General features: G+C 39.1%; 1 protein-coding gene across 5 annotated transcripts in view; it reads left to right on the forward strand.

The window, feature by feature from the left end:
- TRPC6 (transient receptor potential cation channel subfamily C member 6) overlaps positions 1 to 24,748 on the forward strand; it is a 93,389-nt gene that overhangs the window by 39,091 nt on the left and 29,550 nt on the right. For all 5 annotated transcript variants that reach the window (XR_003989941.1, XR_003989942.1, XR_003989943.1 and 2 more), the window contains exon 2: positions 18,187 to 18,961. Coding sequence is in view for 2 of the 5 variants with exons in the window: in XM_030475693.1 (XP_030331553.1) it covers positions 18,187 to 18,961 (775 nt within the window). In the remaining 3 variants the exon portion in view is untranslated. The remainder of the gene's footprint in view (positions 1 to 18,186; positions 18,962 to 24,748) is intronic.

Genomic DNA, 24,748 nt, shown 5'->3' on the forward strand with positions numbered 1-24,748 from the left:
TTTTCCCCACAAGTCTTTTCCATTATGGTCTTCTGATCTGAGAAATAGAAAACACAATAACCAAAAGCATGCAGAACTCAAAAAGAATGAGCTCATGCACCACATTTTTAACTAACTTCTTTTAGTGCCAGGCATCGCACAGCTTTAAGAGGACACAAAAGGTGCTTCAGTAAGAAATTCATCCATTCTGAAATTAAAGATAGCCTGAAATGAATCTCTATGAATTTATCTTAAGTAAGTGAATCACTTTTTTTTTTTAATGATAGCTGAACTACTTTTTGTACAGTGAACTTGGCCCATATGCTTCACATCACTATTACTTATTTACAGGTAAAATCTAAAGTATTTTTAGAAAAAAGAAAAAGCCCATTCTTTGCTTACAAGAGTTCTTTATTTAGGTTCCATAAAAAGAAGGGAGTGGGAAATTTTATACAATATACATGAAATATGAATAAGGAAATGTAGTTCTCGCTGTGTTTCCAAAGGTACCACTCTAGATTGAAGCTGCAATGAGATTTGCAGCAAGGTGAGGAGAGGGTAACAGTTATACCAACCACTGGCTTCTTTCAGCTAAATTCAGCAAAGCTCTAGGAGATCTGAATTACTTTTTCTGCTTCCACAAATGAATTCATCTGATACATTTTTTCCCTTCAGTTTTGAGTACTGGAATGTGGAATGCTTTCACTTGGGTTTTCTGAGCATTTTCTGTTGCTTGTCTTGTATGTAGAGATATCAGGCATCTCTACAGAAAGTTTTTCTTTGGGCAGCATGCAGGTGGTATGTGAAGAGATTTTGATTTTTGGCATAATAAACTAAAGTTTAGACTTTGGGATGGTTCGCTTTCCCTGCTTACTGCAGAAAAAACAATTCAGAGTGACTTCTGGAGTCTTGAACAGTTGGACTAATTGAACAAGCTAGTTGAACAAGCAGTTGAATGGGTCGATCAGGTACCTTCTAAAATTGTCCAGTATGTTTGCTTAATATTCTTTATCAGTGTGGCGTTGAAGCATTGCACAAACTCCTAGATTAAATGACAGGACTTTTTTTTTTTCTCATTCTCTCCTAGTTGATATTCCACTTTATTATTTACATATGAGACTATCTTGCATCCACTGATTTTTTGCTGCATACAGAAGCTAATGTACCAATGAACCAGTGAAAGTCAAAGCTCAGCACTCAGCAAGGAGCACTCAGCCACTGGCTTCTGCTTCAGCAGAGTCCTCTGAGTGGAGTGGCCTTGACCTGTGGTGCTCTTCCCCTTAACAGAGGGTTTCCAAATATTTGAAACCCTGTTCGATGACAGCTTGTGTGAGCATAATTACCTTACTTCATCCCAGTCTATTTCCTTTTTTGTTGTGGGTATTTTTTTCACTTAAACCGGCCAAAGCATAAGTTGACTTTTTTGTTTATTTCTGGAAGATCAAAACTCACATGGATTTTGGGTAGATTTTGTTGTGTTTGTGTTGTGAGACAGATTTTTAGTGTAATACAGAGACAAATCTCCTACTAAGCAGAACAGAGCTGGAGACAGACAGCAGTGGTTTAGTTCTCAAATTTGGTTTACAGCCTGGAGTATTTCAGAGCACCTTTTGCTTGCAGAGACGTTGTCTTTTGTGATTCTTTTCAGTCTTCTTATACCTACTTCATCTCTATATCAATTACAGTTGCATGAAGTATGCTCATGTTGGTGGTAGGTGAAATCAGGAATTTGCATCAGGAAGATCCAGCTCGGGACCCGTCATGTTCTGATTTCTCTGCATTACCAGTAATCTGTGACAGCTCAGACGAAAAAAAAAAAAAGGAATAAAGAAAACGGAATGCTTTAAAAGGCATAGAGAGTGGGTGTATTTTTTTATCAGCTTAATTAAACAATCTTCAAATATAGTTTCTTGAGTGGCTATAAGAATTATTATTTTGGTACTTTTTTTCTCCCCCTTTCTACCCTGCAGAGAAAATAATGATTGTCCAGGCTTGATTTAATATCCATGTTATTACTTTAAAAATGGTCAGCAGCACTAGAAGATAACCTGCTCTTTGTACAGGTTTAGCACTGCTTGCTATGAAATGTGTGAATGAAAATTTGGCACTTTTGGAAATAGAATGTGAATCCAAGCTCTGTGTGGCAAGTCCATCTGGACATACAGCTTGTGTTCCTCCTGTGTTATTTCCAGTTCTTGTGCTTCCATGGCCATCTTTCATTCTGTTGCTGGACTGTTCAAAGGGAAAGAATGTCGAAAGGCAGCTATATACACTATATACAACTATAGTATTTTAATTTGGTAAAAGTTTGTTATATAAACACTGAAGTTTCTGTGGTTTGAGGAATCGGAGAATCCCTGGGAATAGGTGGTATATCTGTCAAAGGTCAGGAGAGTTTGAAAATGAGAGAGCATGCCTTGTAATTTTCGGAAGTCCTTTTTAAGTAAATTAAAAATTTTGCATCAGGTAAGTGATACTCCTTTATGTTTTCTAAAATCCTTTGACAAGATTCCTTGCTGGAGGTTATATGAGCTGTGTTAAAATGGTGTTGAGTGAAAGATGAAATAGGATATTGGCTAATTCCCAGGAACCAAGGAACAGCCATAGATGGGTCTTTTCATAATGGAAATGAGCTAAGCATGGAGTAATCCAGCAGCATATTCCTGTCGGAAGGGGAATTTTATTATACTGCTGGGCTTGTCTCAAAGGTGAAAGACAGCTGAAGAGTGGTGATAGCTCAGAGAAGAGAGACAAACACTGTCCTACATACTGAAAAAATTGTACCATGTGTTCTGGGAATGTAAACATACCCTCAGTATTTCAAAGAATCAGAAATGGAAATGGCAGTTGAGCGTTTTTTTTCTGAAAATATAATTTGGTTGGGATTGTTGGATTTTAAGGATAAGACCTCTACACTTATTTGTTACATCTGCAAGGCAAAAAAGGGATTTTGAGCCCTGATTACCTGGGTAGGTAGTTATCTGTCTGCCGGCATCTAGTGTATCTCTATGCAAAATTTGTGCATCTTTTCCCCTGTTGCACAGGGGAAATTCCCCTGTATTCCCTAGGGAAATTCAAAGTAGGGTGCCTTTTTGACATGTTCTGGTTCAATTGATTTGATTGCTATTAACAGTCATCTTCTAGGCTTAAACCATGTAAAGTGCAGCCTACTGCTGCCCTGAACAGCTTTCATTATACCCATAAAACCAGGGAGCCCACAGGTCTGGGAAGAAGGGTGCTGTGTTTTTCAATTTTTGTTCTAGTATTTTAATTTTATTGTGTATTATTATTTCCAGGCAATTTATTAATATCTGCTGGCAGGTTTTGAATGTGGATAAAGTAGATGACAGTATTGTCTCTAATGAGTGATAGTTTAAAAAGAAACAAAGAAGTTAAGAAAGTACTTAGGGAGAAGCATTTCACAACTGAGGTTAATTATCACATATGTCAGTAAGCAGGGTTCAGTTTAAGAAAATAAACCCCAGCAGAATGAACAAGGGCTGTGGTAAAGGAAATAAGGTGCAATTAAAATAAGCCAAAGAGGAGCAATACTAGCAAGAGTATCTCTGCTTTTAAAATGTCTTAGTGAATGTGGCAGCTTTACAAGCTGAAGTGAAATTAATCTTTAAACATGCAACTCCAGTGTTATCAGCAGGCTGATGCCTCAGGACCATAATAGGACATCTCTCCGTATCTGAGGCATAACTTAAACATATCCTTGCCCAGAACCGCTTGAGTTTTCTTTCTCCTTTCCTTTTTATTTTTTGGTCAACAATATTCAACCAGGACTTTTTCTTGTCCCTCAGTGCAGTATCCCACAGATCGACCTATTCCAGCAAGCAAAACAGTATACTCCATGAGATTCTGTTACTAAAGGCTGCCAAGTTAGGTTTACCCATGATTTCACAGATTTAGGCAGTCTTTTACATGCTGCACCTACCTACAGTGTTCAGCTGTGGTAACTATTGATGGTGTCACTTCCCTGGCCACAAACAGCCTGAAATTGTAGCTCTGCAAGTATGAACTGCCCAGTTATTCCAAATTACATATCTGAGGTTTTCTGCCTTTATTCAAGGTCGCCTGCTCCCAGCAGCGTTAAGCCTTGCATGTAGGAAAGCACTATTAAATGGGATTAAATGTACCTCACTGAAAGCCCTTGTAGTTGCATCTTGTGGCTTTTTTCCTCTGAAGGTCAAGATATGCTATGCAAAGTATGTTTTGTACGTTATTGTGTGCACTATTCAGAAGAGGGTAACTACTTTTAGAAAAAGGTTCTGAGCTGTCAGATACTTTAAAGGACTTGAATTTCAAACTAGGGTTGGAGAACACAGGGGAAAATTTTTCTCAGCTGTACTTTTTACAGTTAATTACTCTTGTAGGTAGAAGTTCATCATCAGAATCATGATGCTTACATCTTTTAGCTGTGTGCCATAGTTGTATAAGGTTTTGCAGAGGCAAGAAGGGTTGGGTGTAGAGGATGATAGATGACGGTACAGTAAATCAGAGTTGCTGCAGAGTTTATAGGCTGTTGCTGCAGCATCAAGAGCTCATGCCATTGAACTTTGACATTTCAGCTCTGGAATTTGCTGATGAAGAATGGACTACTGCATTGCAACCAATGGTTGATCTCCCCGTCTTTCTGATACATTGTACTCAGATGTTAGTGTCTTTTAAAGCTGGTTTTTAATATCAGACATTGATATTTCTTAGACAGGAACTTAAATCAAGATCAGCTGTCTGAACGCTTGAGTTCTTCACTATTCTAAAGAAAAAAATGTAACTCAGGCTAGTTTCTAATCCTGACACTTGTTTGCACTAATCTCTTTAGTATATTTTTCTCTTAGGTGTGAAGTGATTTTATAAACGTAAAGCCATTAACTGTAAATTACCACTATACTAAATCAGATTCCATGTCTCTCATATATTGTGGCTTTACTCAGAGGAGCAATGCAAATGTAATCTTGTCTCTAGTATATAGACATACTTTCCTGTTGCCTAATTTAATAATTTTTATCCATACTCAAGTTTATGTAACAAATGCTCATACAGAAAAGAATTTTTATTAAGCTACTTTGTTACAGCATGCACACATCTATGTAATACTTAAAAGTATTAAAATTATTGGCCTAAATCCAAAGCTATTCTAAGTCCTGGTCAGAGGATGAGGAAAGAAACAGTCCTTTGAAGAGGTTCCTGTGCTTTTCTTATTTGTAAGGCACCTAAAGGAAGGCTGTTCACCTCTCATGGTAGTCTGAGCAGCCTCAAAACCCTAGAGAACATGCCACTGTAATGTGCTCTTGGTGGGTTGACCCTGGCTAGACACAGGTGCTGGCCAAAGCCACCCTATTACTGCCCTCCTCAGCTGGACAGGGGAGAGAAAATCTAACAAAAGGCTCATGGGTCGAGGTAAGGACAGGGAGAGATCATCCCTCAATTACCATCATGAGCAGAACAGGCGTGACTTGGGGAAATTAATTTATTACCAATCAAATTTCAGTAGAATAATGAGAAATAAAAACTAAATCTTAAAACATCCTTACCCCAGTGGCAGAGGGGGCAGGGAATGGGGGTTGTGGTCTTTTCATCTCATGTTAGGTATGTACGTGGTTTTGTATATTAAAAAGATATATAAAAGGGCTAAATTACAGACCTCAGGGTATCCTGTCTCCAACAGGGGCCAAAAAAAGTCTCTAAAAAAGACTGTGAGGCTAGTGAAGACAAGAAGCCATACTTTTCTAGGAAAGTAGACTTCGGAAACTTGGTATTTAGTACCAGCAAGGGATTTCTGTTTGCTGGATTTGTCCAGGTGCCCCTTGAATCTGTTGTTAATATTTAGCACTTGTAGCATTGTGTGGCATATTCCACATACTAACTGCACGGTATAAAGGAGCATCTCTGATTTTTTTTTTCACGATTACCTGCTAATTTACTTGCTGCTCTATTTTCTTCAATTTCCTTTGTAGGGAAGAGTTACAGGCTCTGCTTTTACTTGGTCTTGGAAAAAAACCCAGGGAGAACAGGCAGTATAAATCATCAGCTCTCCCTCCAAGTGCTATTTAAAAACATGCCTATGTGTGGTCAAAATCAAAGAAGGCATGACAGAAGGAAAATACACATTATGGAAGCCCAATGTTGCATTGACAGATAGTTTTAAATATGTTGTTCTGTCAGTTCATCAACATATGCTCTCTAGAGGGAAAGTGTGTGTGTGTGTGTGTGTGTGTACACGTGTGTGTGTACACGTATGTGTGTAAATGCGGCTTTACTCTTTCTAGGCTCCTGGCTGTTCTCTTGGATTCCCAGTAGCAGAATTTCAGTAGTTGCCTTAAGGTGACTCAAAGATTTGATCGAGAGCTGTGCCTGAGCAGTCCTGGGGGCAGGAAGCAGACAAGGGGACCAACTGCAGGAATCCCATTTGTGAACTGTAGACAGTGAACAGAGAGTAAAGCATTAAATGCTGAGAAAATAACCTGGATCTTCTGGACCCATAGGTTTCAACTTGTTGTCTGTTTAGTATTCACTAAAACTGGAGATATAGTTGCTTTCAGGGCTTAATGCAGATGAGCTGAAGGACTACTGTTACTGATTTAAATATGAGTAATACGTCTGGGTTCTGTTGATGAGGTTATGACATGGGCAACCACAACACAGAGCTTGATAGAGAAAATCCACAGGAAATAACATTGTCTGTCCTGCTTTTTGCCTGTCTTCTAGACCATCTATCTGTCCACTTGATCATCATCATCTATCACTTGGTGAGCAAATACAAAATGTTGATTGGAAAAAAACCCCTATTTTTTACATCATAACCTGTTGTTCTGACTAACAGAGCTCACAATGTAAACATAAGATGACATGAAAGAGAGTTGTGCAATGGACAGAGGTAGAGCACAAGGAAACAACAAAGTCATACTAAGCAACTTGGTAGACAGCAAGTTGTCTTTGTGGCAGGCTGTAGAAGCTTGTTAAGTAATGTTAGATTTCCATACACTCCATTCTGGGTGACTGTAACAATCACTGTCACCACAAGAATCAAGTCTCCCTCTCTCCTCACTCCTTGCCACTAATTCATGTTTTCACACCACCTCCTAGCATGGGCTAGCACAAGTGTTTGCATCTCTATGATGAACTGAGTGAGAGAGCTGGGCTTAGACTAAGCTTGGGGTTTTTTTCATTTTTCTTCTGAAATGTGATTTTTCACTTAGATAAGCTCCTTGATTGGGGTCAACCTGGAGATGCCCCAGTACTTATGTCAGGATAACAAACAGCATGGTGTGAGAGTAGCAATGAGCAGAAGGTTGGGATTGCTTCTGTAAGAATGTACATGAAACAACATCCTGACCTAATGGACTAAGCAGTTAGCAAAACTGCTTCACCAGATAAATTACAAAAGTATAGGAATTAACCTGTTTAGTTGAATAGAAACCAATTTTAATCCTTTAGAGGCTAGGAAAAAAAATATATTTGTCCCTCCATCTCTACAGGATCAACATTTTGTGCCACCAGATTTGATTTGGAGAGATGAAGCACTGAACCTTGTCTGTAATTTATACTTTGGAAGACAGTTTCTCCTTAGGAAGAGTTTTCAACAGGGGAGTACCAAGTTCAAGTTGCTTGTATATAATAGAAGTTTGCTTTGTTTGTATCCAGTTTTAGCATTGGTACAAGTATCCGGGCTCTATTTTAAGTGTTTTTATTTATAACCAGTGGGACACAGCACTAAAGCACATACTGCACGGTAGCATAACATTCCAGAGATCTGTATGAGAAGTGGGGTTTGCTTTTGTTTGAACTTCTTGTTACTTTGTTCCTAAGGAATTCTGAGAAAATAACAAGGTCTATCTTGTTGATGTCTGCTACTTCATTACTAATGTAGTAATGTTCTGTTTATAGTAGCATGTTTGTTACAGCCAGCCAGCTGTGTTTGTGTTGCAGCGGTTGTATTGATTGTGTTCCTTCTAACTGGACAATGTTTTAGCTTCATTTAAAAAAACATGACCTGTTAGCTTTAGTGATTCAGTCTACAACTCATTGAGGATAGTTTTATGAGAATAATAATGAAAGAATAGTAATAGAAAGAAGTGACATTAAGAGAGTTATGAAAATTTTAGTGGTGGATCTAATATGAACTACATAGACTTTTTCATTGAGCTCATGCCTAGGTAAACAAATGGATCCTAAATTGCCATCTTGGATGAAGTCAGACCTTGAGTTTTTAGATTGCCAACTACAGTAGCTTATTAACACAGAAACCCCAGTGATAACTAATGGAAAGGAGAAGCTTGCTTGAGGCAGCCACTCACCTAACAATTGTTATCTATAGTAGTATTCATGATAGCAGCAACAACTAATAGTCATTTCATAATGAAGAAGTGAGTAATGGAAGCCAGTAACAGCAGGCTGCTTGCTTAGCACATATACTGTATGGCATTAATAGCTCTGGAAAAGACATGGCTTGAACTGGACAGCCAGCACTTGACTGGAAGACTCAGTTTCTGAAAGGGGAAATACTTTCCAACAGAAGGAACTTCAAAAAAAGCATCAGCTGCGGTGACAAAGACACTGCCTGATAAGTGCGTGAACAAGGCACAGGCCATTCAGATTTGCAGAGCATGCAAGCTCAGATAGACCTACACAAATTGTTTAATCCCCAGCTCCAAAGATACATAGGTACCTCTGGAATTGCAAAATTATTTGCTTCAGCTGAAAATGGCTGTTTGCCCTGTGTTGCGTGCTTTCTCTCCATCAACCATTAAATAGCCACTGAACTACTTTCAATGGGAGAGAGAAAAATCTTTTACTATTTCCTGAAGAAAATGTTTGTCAGATCACTACCCTTCCAGGTTCACACCAACAGACGTGAACTTTTCACCAAGCTGTGGACGAGGAAATACTCTCTAAAATGGAATTGGTTTTAACTGTTTCTGTACAAAAGCATTTGCACAATATAATCAATGAGCTTGGAGAAAACACTTCTCATCAGTATGTAAATAAAAAGCTATGACAGTCCAGGTCTCAGAAGTGCCTCCAGGGCAGTCCCAGAAGACGCATCAGTTTCAACCATAATGTCAGTTAACAGTCTTAAAGATGACATATTTTGTACTTGGTGTTGGATGTGCATGTTCTGGTAAAAAAACCCACGAGTAGAAACACTCTTATTTGTACCTTTCAAATGATGCAAAATGAAATACTTAAGGGATGTTCATTATGGGCTTTTCTCACTTCTAATGCAGTCAGTGTCATTGATTATTTGGAAATGTTGTAATGTGTACAGCTGGTTTTGGCTTGTTACAGAGCTTCAAGCTTTAGCTCTAGCCCACTTACAATTTTAGCACCAGCTTCTAAGGGTTGTGCGGGAACTGTAGATCCTGTACCAAAGTGGATGTTATTAAGAGGCCTTTCCCACTATCATTAAAAAGATCAAGGAATGATCAAAAATCATCCCAGTTAGAAAACCCCAGCAGAAGAAACCATATTGCTACCTGTAAAAGACAAACGTCTCTCTGATGCTGTATGGGTGGTGGCCCCGCAAGCTCCCCCATCAGCTGTGCTAACTTCAGATGTGAAGACTGTAATAACCAGTGCCTTGATTCCATGTCCAGACCTGTGAAATGGGCCATTATCAACACTCCACGCTCTGCATACTTCCAGTTTGTACAGGCTCTAACTTCAACCATCAGATTCAAGCCAGGTAGCAGTCATGGTCTGTAGGTTGTTACTAGTTTCCTGAAGGAGGCATATCTTGTTACTACTGCATGTGTGTGCTATGTAGAGTAGTAAAAGGACATGGGACTGTCGTTGGCTTTAGTGACTGACTGATAATGGAGAACTGCAGAAGCAGCACGAGTGCTGAAGATGGTCTGAGGGGTTTGTCTTCTCTCATGAGACAGATATATGTCCCTGTTAATAATTTCCAGCATCAAATTATAGACAATAGGAGTAGGAGACATGGACATCTTAGCTAATTCCTCTCCACCAAGCAAAGCCAGCTGTCCCCAAGCCATTGCTACCACTTGTTTATCTCAGCTGTTCTTCAAGATCTCTGGTGATGGAAAACCCAAGTTGTTTTTCAGATATTTGTTTCCAGATGTTCACTGTCATCAGATTTAGAATTTTAATCCAATCTTTTCTACAGCCTATCACTTTCTGTCCCTTAGCATGACATAGAGGTTCAGACCATGTGTCCGTCTAATCTCTTATTGGACTAAATATATATTGTTTTATTTTACATATGTTACTATATATTTTAAATATAACAATATATATTTTTATAAAATGTCTTGCAAATTATATAAAATATGTTGTATACTACGTATATTGTTATATTCTTATATAGGTATATGATAAAGAAGAGTAGAAGAATAGAATGTTCAAATAACCCTCTTTCCTCTGAAATTCTTTTGTACCATCAGGTTTTAGGAACTTCAGAGCTACAGGTTGCCTACTGATCCCAGACCCAGAGACAAATTATTCCCTTCCTTTTACACCATTGCTACATTACACCACTGTTGATCTTCCTTCAATCTTGTATAGATGAAACAAAACCAACTTGTATTTTATTTCATGTCTTCCAGACCTTTGATCAGCTCTGTAGTCATTCTCTGGGCTAATTGCAGTTGATTCGTATTGTTCTTGAAGCGTAGGGCCTGTGTCGCCACAAGGTTGCATAACACCAGTAGTATTTCACAACTACCCCTCCAAACTAATCTAGGCCATTCCTAGCTTTTGATGTGTGTTTGCTTATTCTTACTTAGGTGCAAGTCCTTTTACTTCTTGTTTTCAAATTGCATAACATTCATTTCACATCACTTCTTGTCAGGTCCAGTCAAAATGCCAGCCTTGCTTTCCACCTTCTTTTAGTTCCTCTCAGACTAAGTTCCTATGCAAATGTAAAACACAGAGCTTCAATTCCATCATCCTTCTCACTTAATGAATATATTAAATAATACCAGATCTAAGTAAGATTTTCTGACCAAATAGGCTTTATAACCTTGGATTGATAACTAGTTTTCCAACTAGCTGTGCTCCCTCTTCACGATTTCATTCAGCCTCTTTTCTCCAGTTTGCTTTTTAGAATATAATGTGTGACAGCAGCAAAAGCCTTGCTGAAGGCCTATGACATATACATGGGTCCTGCCTGGTTCACATAGCTTCTTATTCTGTCCCGGAAGAATGTTAGATTGTTTCAAGAGAATTAATTCTTGGGTGTTTGGTGTTGATGGTCTTATGTGGTGGTACTTCTTATCTGATCTAGCTAACTGATAATTATTGAAGTTTGCCAACAGCATATGAGAACCACAGAGGTAATTCAGAGGTGATTACTAATGGCTTCAACATTGTTTCAACTAGTTGCTTGAGTTTCAAAAAGCAGTAGATACTATTGTCACACTTAGTAATTGGCCAATTTTCAAAATTCCCGAACTTCAGGAGATTGAGGAGCTTGTCATTAAGCCAGTGTGGGCATGTAACTCTAATATTCTCCATTCACGGTGCTCTGAGACTATTTACAACTTAAATATTTTTCTTTAGGATGCTGACAGCAATCTCAGCCACCTTTTTTCCTTGCCGTGCTTCCTGTAGATTTGCATTGCTGTCAATCTACAGGGGTATGCATTTATTTTGTCTTCATGAGAACTACAGGCATTACGTCTGATTTGCATGAATATACACAAGTAAGGGACTTCAGTGTGGTGTCTTTTGCTAAAGCATGGTTATGAAGACAGAAGCATAACTGGATTCTGTGGGCTTATATGTTCTAATTTCCTAAGAAGTTGTATAGTCTTCTTCCAGAAGTAATAAACTTTTGAAGGTAAGCCAAACCTCAAGTTTAAATGAGTTAACAGGGTTCTCTTACACAGTAAGTTTAGAGCATAATAAACCTTTTTACATGAGTAAAGGAAAAAAGAGTAGGCTATCCTGTCACTATGCAAGCTTGTTCAGCCTCTAGCAGCTATTGCAGACTCTCCTAAAAAGCTTCTTACTTTGAATTATAGTGCCGTGGATGCTCACAGTTGTTTCCCACGCCCAAATTTACCCAGCTCCAGAACTCTTTGTAATGAAAGTTTGTGTCCTCAAAGAGAGCTGAGGGTCAAAATCGGATCTTTCAGCACAGTTCTTTCAGTTCATAAATCAGAGACTCACTGTCTGACACCTGATTAACGAATGTCAGCAAAGGCAGAAGACTTATCTCTGGCTCACAGAGGAATCCATATTGGGTGTAAATGCACCACAGAGATAGCCAAAGAAAGATGTATGTTTTAACACAGAATGGTTACTAATCATTTTACTGCGAACACTGACACATGGGATTACTGTATAGTTTAGGAAAGTGTGCTTGAGCATTTTTTTGTTCTGTGTCAGATTTAACTGCATGGACACAGCAGGAAATGAGAGGAGCTTTATTTAGCTCAGCAAAATGAAGGTTGAGAGAGGATATGATTGCTATCTGTTTGTGTGTTGCAGATAACCATGGTCAGGGGAAGGTGCTACTTAATTTGAAATACAATTCTGGTTCCTAAACAAAAACAAATAGATATAAATTGGCTGTTATTAAATTTAGGTTGAAAATTAGATGAATGTTTCTAGAAAAATCAAATTCTGGATTAGTCTTTCATTGGGATTATAAGAGAAAATAGAATTCCAGCAAGACAGCAATTTCCTTGAAGACAGAGTCTGATATTTTAATGGGAATTTTTGGGGATGATGGTATCTGTTCTTGTAAGACACTTCTTATCCTTCTGTGGCCTATGTTCCTACTAAATTATATACATTAAAAGATGTCTTAAACTCACCTAAACAGCTAGGATTCTTTTTTAAACAGTGGGAAAATGTAGATGCTCCACATGAAAATTTATGCTATCCTAAAATAAATCTTAAAGGTAGATGAGAGAGTAGTCTCTCCTTTACCTACGGAGTAGATTAAGATGACTAATTTATACTAGACTCCTACTGTTCCTGTAGGGGAACTGAGATGAGTGCAGTAACACCCTATATAGTTCGCAAAATCAACCTTACTATAAGGTGGAAAATACAGTAGAGACTGTGTGACCCCTGCTGCTCTCTGGCTTTTAATTTCTTGTTTTGTAGAACTCTGTCCTGTAATATGGTATCGAAAATTATGACAGTATTCCAAGCTTGGCCATGTTGGCTCTTAAGTAATAACTACTAATAAGTACGGTCATTTAGACCGTGTTTCCTCTCAAGTGCATTAATAATCTCTTGTAACCAACAGTTATTCAATAGTTGGGGAAGGTTGAGGTTTCAAGTGGCTTTAAGATTTATGTGGCCAGAATCTGTGACAACAGGTGCTAACATGGGTATCTTTTTGATTAAAAGGTGGACTGGAAGGATGTTAGTAATGGTGAAATAAATGTAAAAACATCAGGACAAAACCGGACTGAACATACTTTTGTAGATCATCAAATTCCTTTCCTTGCTCTTGGAGGTAGTCAAATATCTCATACTCTTCTTATCAAACTCCTGGATTAATATTTATTGTGTGTATCTAATTAAGCAGAAATAATAAAGCATAGCAATTTGCTTTCTCTGTTACAGTTAAACATATTTATAGTCTTGTGCTGCAAGGACCAGTTTAATTACAGACTGTTAACTTTTACTGTAATTGCAAATGGGTGAAACAGGAAATTTATATTTCTTACATATAAAATATATTGATGAAGGGAAAATGGATTACACTCAGATTCTAGAGCACTGCATCAAACATGTGCTACAGTCCAGCAAAAAATGCAATAATCTTCTGTTTCATTCTGTAATCAGTTCTACTCCAGAAGATGAGCTACTATCTAGGGAATGTATGTACTTCATCTCCCATTTAAGCAATGTTTTTCTTCTAAATACAGGCAAGGAAAGAGGAAATGCTACTGAACCAACAAGCTAATTCTAAGTATTCTTCACTAGCAATGATTACTCTTTGTTATGATAAATCATACTGAATGTATTCCTGGAATAGGAATATAATTGGTTTCTGTTATTTGAAAAATTAAAGTGTTTAATGAACTGCAGGTTTTGGCTGGTTAACCAAAGTTGTTAACATCTCAGGAAAAAATAATGACCATGATCCTGTTGAAAGGTTTGTTTCCTTGTATGAGGATCAAATGCTAGCAGAATAATTTTATACTGGATTAGTTTTGCAGGGTGCATAAAGATACGTATTTTAAATCAATGATACTGTTATTGTCACTTAGTTTAAATAAGATCTGAATCTACACTGAATGCATCTTTTTTTTTTTTGGAAGGTGTTTTAAAAATTATTATGATTATTTTATGGGCTGAATTTATTGTCTGTTCAAATTATTTCAGTATAAATTATTTAAATGATGTTTAGCATTAAATGACTGCTGCACAGATCATGAAGAAAGCAGCAGTTGAAGCTGGATACAGAATTTGCCAGCATGATGCTCAATAGGATGGTTTCTGCAGTTCAGATTATTGTGCTACTGTGATTCAATGATCAGTTTATTCAAAACTGAGAAGCCAGTGGGGAGCTAAGAAAGATGGAAAACCTGTTTCCAATTCCCCCAGTCACTATGCACTTTAAAAAGTGATAGAAAGCAGCTTTGCAATGATATATACCAGCTCCCTCTGTACCCTTGGATGCACAGTTTCAGGACTGTGTGTCTGGCTGGCTTAATTGTAGCCCAGGTCAGTCTTGCTTCAGTGTGGGTAGTGCTTTATTTTGCTGGGGACCTTTGGGGACTGGGGACCTCACTGGTGAAACCTGAGGCAAAGAAAGCATCGAGTACCTCAATCTCACCTGTGTCCTTGGCCTCTGAGTCCACCAGTCTGTTGAACAGTAGGTTCACATGAATTTCCTCAGTCTTCCTTTTACATACTTTCAGAAGACATTTTTTTGGGGGTCTTCACATCCTTTGCTACTTTAACTCCAGCTGAACCTTGGCTTTCCTAACTCCATCTCTGCCTGCACTCATATTGTCTCAATGTTTCTGCCAAAAGTGAGAACCAGTAGGATAAGCAGTAGAGATGTGTTATTATGAATTGAGCAGATGTGGGGAATTTAGGCTATTTGTCTTAGGCTAACATAAACATAACTTAGCTAATGTTAAGTTAATGATGCTAACCATCTTATATGCGGTAGATAATCTGCAAGAAGATGGAGTTCCTGCTCTGAATCCTGGTCTCATGGTGTCTGTTTGCCTTTACTGACTGTAGGAGTTGGAGAGATTAACCTCATTAAAACAAACTTAGTCTTTGTGAACACTTCCCATGCTATATAAGAGATGCAACATGGCTTTTGGGGTAGCAGATATTTGCAGGAGCAGCTTTCATGTACACAATCGCAACACATACAGAAGTAATGGGAGAGAAACTGATGAAATAAGGATTGAAGAGAGGTAGACCCATGATACCAGTTGAAGAAAGACAACAAATATTTCTTAAAACATGGTGGTTTGGGTATTTAGAATGAATTGTGGTGAAATAACGTAGAGGGAACACCTATGGTCTAGAGATTTCTAAGGTGAGAGATACTGCAGTGACTTATGCTGGAAGCTGGTCATCACATAGTGATGCACAATAAAATGGCTCACACCTGCTGGCCAATGCCTAGCTCATCCCTAAGCAGCGATTGGTCCCTTCCAGATAACTCCCCCCAGTTTATATACTGGGCATGACATGCTGTGGTATGGAATACCCCTTTGGCTAGTTTGGGTCAGGTGTCCTGTCTCTGCTTCCTCCTGGCTTCTTGTGCCCCTCCTTACTGGCAGAGCATGAGAGACTGAAAAGTCCTTGATCAGGGTGAGTGCTACTGAACAACAATTAAAACATCGGTGTGTTATCAGCGTTGTTCTCAGACTAGAATCATGGAATCATAGAATAGTTAGGGTTGGAAAGGACCTTAAGATTATCTAGTTCCAACCCCCCTGCCATGGGTAGGGACACCTCGCACTAAACTATGTCACCCAAGGCTCTGTCCAAGCTGGCCTTGAACACCGCCAGGGATAGAGACTAAAGCCAAACCACAGCACTACACCAGCTACTAGTAAGAATATTAACTCTATCCCAGCCAAAATGAGGACATCATCTCTGAAGAGTTATTCAGTGCATGAATCTTAAAACCCATTAGGTTTTAAAAGTTTCCCTTACGTTCTTTTCTTCCTCATCCCCATACATTGATCATCTTGCAACAAAATATTTCCATTTACATTGAAGACTTTAGCAATTTGAAGCATTTCCAATGCTGCAGAGGACTGTATCTCTGGAACTGAGAAGGCAAAAAGGAAATTTATACTGAAGTTAAATAGAAACAATCTAGCAGAAATAATATCTTGTACTGCTACTTTTTGTGAAGACGTTTTTAGTCACAAAGGACGGGATTTTTTACTGTCATTTAAATACTTAAATTCATATTCATTAGTAAGTAAATGAATAAACTATTGCTTGTGGTTATTATTTTGCAGGAAATACTAAAAATACTGAAGTGTATTCAAGCATATGTATGTAAAGAATCATTCAGCTACCATTCAAAATAAGAAAAAAGATGAAATTGTAGTGAATATTATGTAGTTTATTAGAGTAATTCTAGGAGAGAAAATTATTTGCAATTGAATTTCTGTTAAGGATTGGGATCTTAGTTGACTGAAATAAGAGAGTCATGAATTAGATTTTCTTCTTGTTAAAGAGAATGTAGCATTGCTCAGCAAACAGCTTCAATATGGTTCACTTCATGTTTTAATAAATAATTTTTAAGTAGCTAATTAATGTAAGAGATGAGGAATGGCTGAGGGTTTAAGTAGTAGAAGTAGAATAGCGGACAACATTTCAGAGCTATCTTGAAGCAAGAATTGGCAGGATTTGTTGGCAAGCCACTGAGTGGAGGAATAAATAGGCTATCAAGGCTATGAACTGTAAAAATGAAAAGGATGATGGAGATAAGGAGTAGCAGATGTCATATAATGTATTCAACATGCTTTTATCTTGTACAGATTCAATTTATGACTGAGAATTCAATCATAGATGTCATAAAATCATCAGCAGGGCTAAGAGGAGAAACCAGATCGAAAATGTAAGTTAGATAGATGCTGAAGTAGTGATGGGGATAAGAATACTAAGAGCAAGGGAAGTCAGGCTGCCTGTTTTCTGGAGGCAAAAGGTAGTTTAGAGAGCTTCCATGTTTGTGTGCCCTGTGCAGTACGTTGTCCCTCATCTCACCACTGCTGATTCCTGTCACACTGTGACTTCTCTTCACTCTGAGCTGTGACTTAGCATCAGCACAGATCAGGTGAAGAGCTTTAGGTGAATGGCATCCTGAAGGAATGGTTGCTTTCAGAAGGGCCTCCTGGGGGCACCTGGGCTCATGTGGGGTCACTGGACCTCCTCCTGACAGTTGGGCTGTTCTCACTGCAATGTGCTGTTGATACTGGCTGTCTCAGGAATGAGGCAGTCATTGCATGTCATCACTATTCTCTGGGTCATCTTTGTATTTAAAATACATATTTAAACAATGAACTTGAGATCTGATGGGTTTTTTTTTTTAATACCCACTTATTCAAGTGAAGTCCTGCAAGATATCTGCCAGATTTACCAAAGGTGTCAGGAAGTAGTACATTCATCCAGAGAAAACATAATTTCACTCTTGAAGCAATTCTCAAACTTAGCTGAATGTTTTCTGCTGGAAATAGTCTTGTAACCAGCAAGTGAAATCTTGGCATATAAAAACACTATAATGTTTTTCTTTCTTCTTTTCTAGATTAAAATAGGAAGCAGTTTTTCTGTGAAGTGGCCATACATATGAGAGGGATGTGTGGGATACCAGATGGTGATAACAAGTTTGAATAGAAGAGTGCTGGAAAAGCAGAGAGGGGCTTCTGTGTAAACCTAAGAACCTTACTTTTAAAAATGTTATTCTACCTATGTAGAATAAGCACAGTCCAGCTTCAGTAAAAATAATGCAAAAGCTGTCAAGGACAAAACAGGGAAATTCAAGTGTAATCTTAAATGGTGATTGACTAAGACTTTTTCTTCTTGTTGAAATAAAATGTAGCTGGCTGCTGATTCCAGGGCTGTGTAGTAACAGCGGTTATAAAATGCATCAAAGTCAGGGTTTCTGGTCTCCTGGCAGCATTAAAAATTTGCAGCAGATAAATGATTAAAATATTTGTCATAATTAGTATTTTAAACGGATATGCCCTTGCATAAAACAGAACTAATAATTTCTCTGTTTCCACACAGCCGAGGCAACGAGAACAGACTAGCACTACGACGACAGACCATTCTCCGGGAGAAGGGGAGGAGGCAGGCCAGTCGTGGGCCAGCCTATATGTTTAATGACCACTCAACAAGTCTTTCTCTGGAGGAAGAGCGCTTTTTGGATGCAGCAGAATATGGAAATATTCCAGTGATTCGCAAAATGCTGGAAGAATGTCCCTCACTCAACGTGAATTGTGTGGACTACATGGGGCAGAATGCCTTGCAGCTAGCAGTTGCCAATGAGCACCTGGAGATCACAGAACTTCTGCTGAAGAAGGAGAACCTGTCTCGGGTTGGGGATGCCTTGCTTTTGGCTATTAGCAAAGGTTACGTTCGGATAGTGGAAGCCATCCTAAACCATCCCGCATTTGCTGAAGGCAAGAGGCTTACATTGAGTCCTAGCCAGTCAGAACTCCAGCATGATGACTTTTATGCATATGATGAAGATGGGACACGTTTTTCCCATGATGTTACACCGATCATTCTGGCCGCTCATTGCCATGAGTATGAGATTGTCCACACTCTGCTGAGAAAAGGAGCTCGGATCGATAGGCCACATGACTATTTCTGCAAGTGCAGTGAATGCAATCAGAAACAAAAACATGACTCTTTCAGCCATTCAAGATCCAGAATCAATGCCTACAAAGGTCTGGCCAGCCCTGCTTATCTGTCTTTGTCCAGTGAAGATCCTGTAATGACTGCCTTAGAGCTCAGCAATGAGCTGGCCGTTCTTGCCAACATTGAGAAAGAGTTCAAGGTACGTAAAGGATACTGATTCTGGCAGACACAGATTTGGAAAATTCAATCAAAGCTCTTTCTCCCATTCCTTGAGCAGTAAGAGATCAGCATCATCTTCATAAATCAGAGGATAATATTGCAAAATATGTAATTGTTCAATGAATGGAAAATTTCAATCTTTGGGAATGTCTTATTGCTCTGTGCTGATTGTAATTCATGCTGCTTATGTAGAATGTATGAGTGAACTCATTTTCCACTTCCCATCAGTAAAGGAAGCCCTTCAAACCAATGGGTGAAGCTGGCTTAGGACAGGGGAAAGAGGAGACTGAAGTGGTACAGTTTGGTCACTGGTGCAAGACAAATTGCACAGCTGTGTTAAACTATCATGCATTCTCATTATTCTGTCATAGTTGGACTGAAAGCTTTCTCTTTGCAGTGTTTTTCATTTATTCACAAAAAGGACTCTAAATAATGTCCTTCTTTTCCTTCCTTAATGTGCTGATTTTCTCTGGTATTTCTACTCTGTTTTCCTTTTTTTTAGATCCTTGAAGCATGAGCTTTCTTTGGGACTTTTATATTATGTAGATACAATGGTGCACAATGTACAAAAATGTTTACCACAGTTTATTTCTGTTAAGACAGTAAGAATGTAAGCTTTTTGCTCTCATTAAATGCAAAGCCAGGCCTGGCAGTGCTAATTATGACTTAAGTTAGCTAATATCCCTTCAACTGTGTTTACCTTATGGGACACTGTTGAAAGCTAATGCTAGTATATGGTACTGCTGTGACAGAGCAAGATATGTAGACTTCACTAGGAGGAGATCAAACCCCCTCCAAAGCAGTAACAGAGTAATTTCCAAATTATGTTAAGAAGAGTTGGAAGTTGCTGTGATCAATATTTAACATTAATATTTTAGCAGTGGCACAGTTCACAAGGCCATGAACCACCCTCTGCACAGACAAACCTAAGCTGAGATGCTGCAATTCAGGATTAATTATTCCTGTCTCACGCTCATAGATGTACCTTTGTTGTGGCACCAATCTGTAATATGAAGCTGAAATATTTCTTGGAGAGAGGAAAGGAGGAGGAGGAATGTGCAAGGGGATCTTAAAACCAGAAGCTAAATAGCCAGAATAGAAACAGAGGAGAACTTTTGTCAATAAGATGAAATGCTGGGAAAAGCATTTCATTAATGCAGTGAATTAATGTCTGACCGTGAAGTTCCCAGCAGAAGTCCTTAGGACCTCAGTGGGCTGAGATTTCATCCACTGCTTGCATGTACAGTTCAGAGAAGAGTATTTAAACCACATATTCTGTTTTTTTTCTCTTTAGCAGCTGCTGAAGATGTGAACAAAAGGACTTGATTAACTTAAAGGAGAGTAAATTTAGAACAGAAGAGAAAAACATTTTTCATACACCATAAATGCAGCCTGTTAAGTTCACAGCTATGTTGAGATAAATAGCATGTCTGATTTGTAGGGACTGTATAGCTCCATTTACCACAGTTGGAGCAACACAAGCTAAAATCATCTGGAACAGTCAGCAAGAAGTGTCCTTCAAATGTATGCTGCAGTACACAATTGGTGAGATGAGCTGGGAGTGCAGTATTTGTTATTTGTCCCTGGTCCACCAGGGCAGGAATGGAGCACACAGGTGAGAAGAGATGGACTGGTTCAGAGAGCAAGCTTCTGCAGCCTGTCCTTCAGTACCATGAGGATACCCTTCCTGAGTGACTTTTGGTTTCTTAGTTCTTCTTTTGTCTCTCTTAGTCTTCTTTCAAATTAGAGCTCTGCTCCTAGTGTAGTGTTGAATAATGAATTGCAGCAGAGATTTTGTCCCTCGGCAGAAACAGAAGGCTAGACGAGAGACAGAACAGCTCTGTATTGCTGGACATTAATCAGCTAAGCTCTGCTGGGGACGTACATACTCAGTATGTAGAGGTGGAGTGAAGGTAAATAAGAAAAATCAGGAGCAGGAGCACAAGGCAACATGAAAATTTAACTCTCCCTTAACTTGAGGTTTCACCAGGAGCAGTTGGCTTGCAACATAAGGTCTTTTGGGAATGTTTTTGTAGGTATTAAAATCATGTGGTGGTTCTGGATAAATGTTAAAGACCATGGAGTACTTTTACATGTGCATTGATGAGAGTTGACATTTACGCTATTGATAAGTGATAACTTTGACAATACCTAGACAGGCTGGGGGCTTGACTGAGAAATACCTGTCTTAGGTTTAGTGGAGGCAGTACAAAGGCTGTGTGTACAAGTTGCAGAAAATGGATACTATCATCTTTACTGAATCTGGGCTTGTTTGTGCTCCTGCAAGCTCAGATCCCTGCCTGCAGCAATTTATCTGAAAATTATTACCCTTACTTTATTTCATGAGTTTCCTACAGTTGTCTGGATAGTGCGGTCCCTGCATGAAACTGGTTTTCATAAAAATGTGTTACACGTGTTAGTGTAATCAAGTATATTTTTAGTGCACAGATTAGCTGGACAGGCAAATCTTTAGCTCCACCTAGGGTTGGCCTCAGCCATTTAAAGTGTTTCAAACCTTACTTAAATGGAAATTGAACTTTCTGGTAATACACTATTTTAATTCACCTATTTTATAGTTCTGATGGGGTATTTGTCTGCAGGGGAGCTTCCTAGTGGGTGCCTGCAGCAATCAGTGGAACAGGTAAACCCCAGGTCTTCCTCAGAGGGAATGGAAAGGGTTAATGCTCAACTGTGATGCTGGTTGTTTCCTGACTATCTTATAAATTACTCCTCTCTCCTGTATTACACCATCAGTTAATGTTAGAGATAACACTGGACTTGAAACTGTGATTCACGCAAAATAGGAGATACCATAATTGGTAGAAACCGCTATTCTCTGGAATAAACGCCTTCCTTTGCCTCAACCCTCTGTAGGAGTGTCATTTAGCATTACACACCTGTTGCATTTGGTTTCGGGTATTGTTTTTACAAGTGTTATGGAGGATAATTTTTTATTAGGAGTAAGAACAAAAAAGTAGAAGATGACTTCTGCAGGAAGACTAACTGGACAGATGTGTCAAGCACAGTGTAGTAATACTGTACCTAGCAAACAGCTAATTCAGGCTTCCAGAGTAATTCTGAGATCTTCAGGATTTTAGCTTTTTATGACATGTCTAAGTGTGCAGCTTTACAGGATTGATATTATATAGAATATTTTTATTTTGGAGGATTGTGCTCATATTTTCTGTCATCTAAATCGTTTGCCCACCCTAGGGCTAATATTTCTACTATGTCCATAAGGATGCAGATGATATCTGACAAATGTTGTCCTGCAGAGATGTGGCCTAGAGTTTTGAGAGGGACAGCTGTGGCCCAATGCTATTCAAAAGGGATAAGATTTGCATTTAGTACAAAGTCCACTGCAGTTATAATGGCAGTAGACTGTTTTATTGTTTAATGGGATGGAGTGGAAAATGTGTTTTTAAATTAAGCATAGATATGTTAGTGTTTGCTGCAAATTAATACCCCTAATAAGGTCGTCTGAGTTTGCTTTTCTAATGAGAAGCAAAATTCCAATTTATCATCTCAAAGCTGATTTTCTGTTTGTTTTCATTTATACTACTCCCGTTACAGAAATCAGATCCCAGTCTTCATTAAGAATACTGACAGCTCTCTTAAAGAACAGGTAACTGAGGCACTGAAGGAGTAAGGGCCACCTTTGTAGGGGGAGTAATATGTTTATCTACCAAGATGCCTAAATGCAACATTCAGGTCCCACTTACAATGCACTTTGAAATTTGCAATCCCTGCAGAGCAGTACCCATGTTTCTGGTCTTGGCCTTTACAGTTCACTAAGCAGGGCCAGGGCATGGTCTGGAGCACTGCTCCATCTCATCTGTGGGGTTCAGTGTCAGCCTGTGTCCTGAGAGTATTTTCATCCTAGGCACAGTCTGGGGGACAGCAGGAGCCTCTGACAGGTCACAGGAGGCTGCATGGAGAAGGCCCCTTTCTTCTGGGAGAAACAGCCATGCTGATGCTCTCCTGCTCTCCTGGCCATGCTCTCTTGTTCACATAGTCCAAAATGAGACAAATCGTGGCCTGCTGAGGCTTTCAGAGTGACCATGGCCTGCTTGCTCCCTTACCTGGGACACCAAGGCAGTCTGTGGCTGCTCCTACCACAACAGGCAGGTGACCCCACTCAACAGCAGCCACTGTCACCCCCACCCTCCTGTCATTCCTCTGCCGCCACCACTCTGGTTCCTCGTCCCCCACACTGCTCACCCCAGATCATCACCTTCCTTTTGCAGGGTGGGAGCAGCCAGTGCTGCCCCTTCATCTTTGGTGTGTTGAAATTTGGCAAAACTGGAGTTTTCGTAAACTGCCGAAGAGCCCTGAACCAATGTTGTCACATGCGTGCTTTGTTGCAGAATTAAAGGCTGATTCTTTTTAGAGCCTCCAACTATACGTTAATTGCAAACTCTCTTCTCAAGTCTCGCAGGACTGCTTTTTTAATTCATTAACTTTACAATTTGCAGTGAAGGAGAACTTGGGGAATTACCCATGTGCCTTTGGCCATTTTCAAAACTAAGTTAAGCCAATAAAATTCCCATGTTCCATTTGCTCACATTAATGGTAAGATATATGGGAGACCCTGGGAGAGGGAGAACTTTTTGTGCATGTGTGACAGCGTGTATTAATCATTTTTGCTGTCACTACATATTGAAGTGGACCAAGGAGACAAAAGGCAAGAGGCAGCTGGTGCAGTAGTCTCTGCAAGTTAACACACTTGATTTCTTAGAACCAAAGTTGCCCAGATAGAGCTCCCTGCCTCATGTTCAGACCCTGACAAATCTCCCTGTAGCAGTTTAAGATGTTGTCATCCCATTTGTCCTCTAACCTTCCCTGGAAGGATAAATTCTTCATAAGGAATATGTCTGAAGGCAATGACCTGTGAACTGGAGCAGGGCTGTGCACTGCCTTCAGCTGAGTCTGCCGTGTGACAATGGTGCTGGACAGCCCTCAGCTCCCCAAACCTCGTCTGCTGTAACCTGACCACTGGACATTTCAGCTCAGCTACCACCACTCATCACGGCTGGGGCAGTATTTTGCAGGAGGGAAAGCTGTTTTATTGCATTTGCAAATGAGAAAATAAACGGATGGAGTTTATGCATGAATTTACTGGCTGCTAATATGTATATAATACCATGTACAAACCTAACTTCAGAAGGGATAATTCTGCTAAGTGTGAACGGGGGTATATGGCTATTTCTAAAAGTACCTGTTCAGTATTCATTCTGGTAAACAGGACTACACTCGGAAAAAAATAATATTCATCTTTAGAATAAATTGTATATGATTTTTCTTTTGAGAATACTCAAAGGCGTTAGACTCCACTGTGGAATAACTGCCTCCTCACATACTGTTTTGAACATCCCTGTCATGTCTCAGTCACCAGAACCGGAAAATACAAATGAAGAGTGTGTGAGAGTGTGCATGTACAAATATGTGTATATCTCCTACCAGAAAATATGCACACACCAGTATATTACAAATATATTACACTATTTTTAAGAGTTATTTCTGAAGACCAAATTATTTTGTTCCTAAATTTATTGGAAAATATTCCTTTTTTCATTAGACTTCAAGTGGCTACTTTTCCTTTCATTTTAAAGAGAACATTTACGTATTAAGATGATTGAATACTGAATCTTATCTTAGCTGCTGCTATAAAGATGAAAGCCAAACAGAGGATGATATATTACTCTCAAAAAATGTCTTTCTGTAGTGCCAGGAAGTAAGGATTTTGGTTAATCTTTCTTGTTACTCT

The sequence above is a fragment of the Strigops habroptila genome, chromosome 2, assembly GCF_004027225.2.
Source record: "Strigops habroptila isolate Jane chromosome 2, bStrHab1.2.pri, whole genome shotgun sequence".
Taxonomy (NCBI): Eukaryota; Metazoa; Chordata; class Aves; order Psittaciformes; family Psittacidae; genus Strigops; species Strigops habroptila.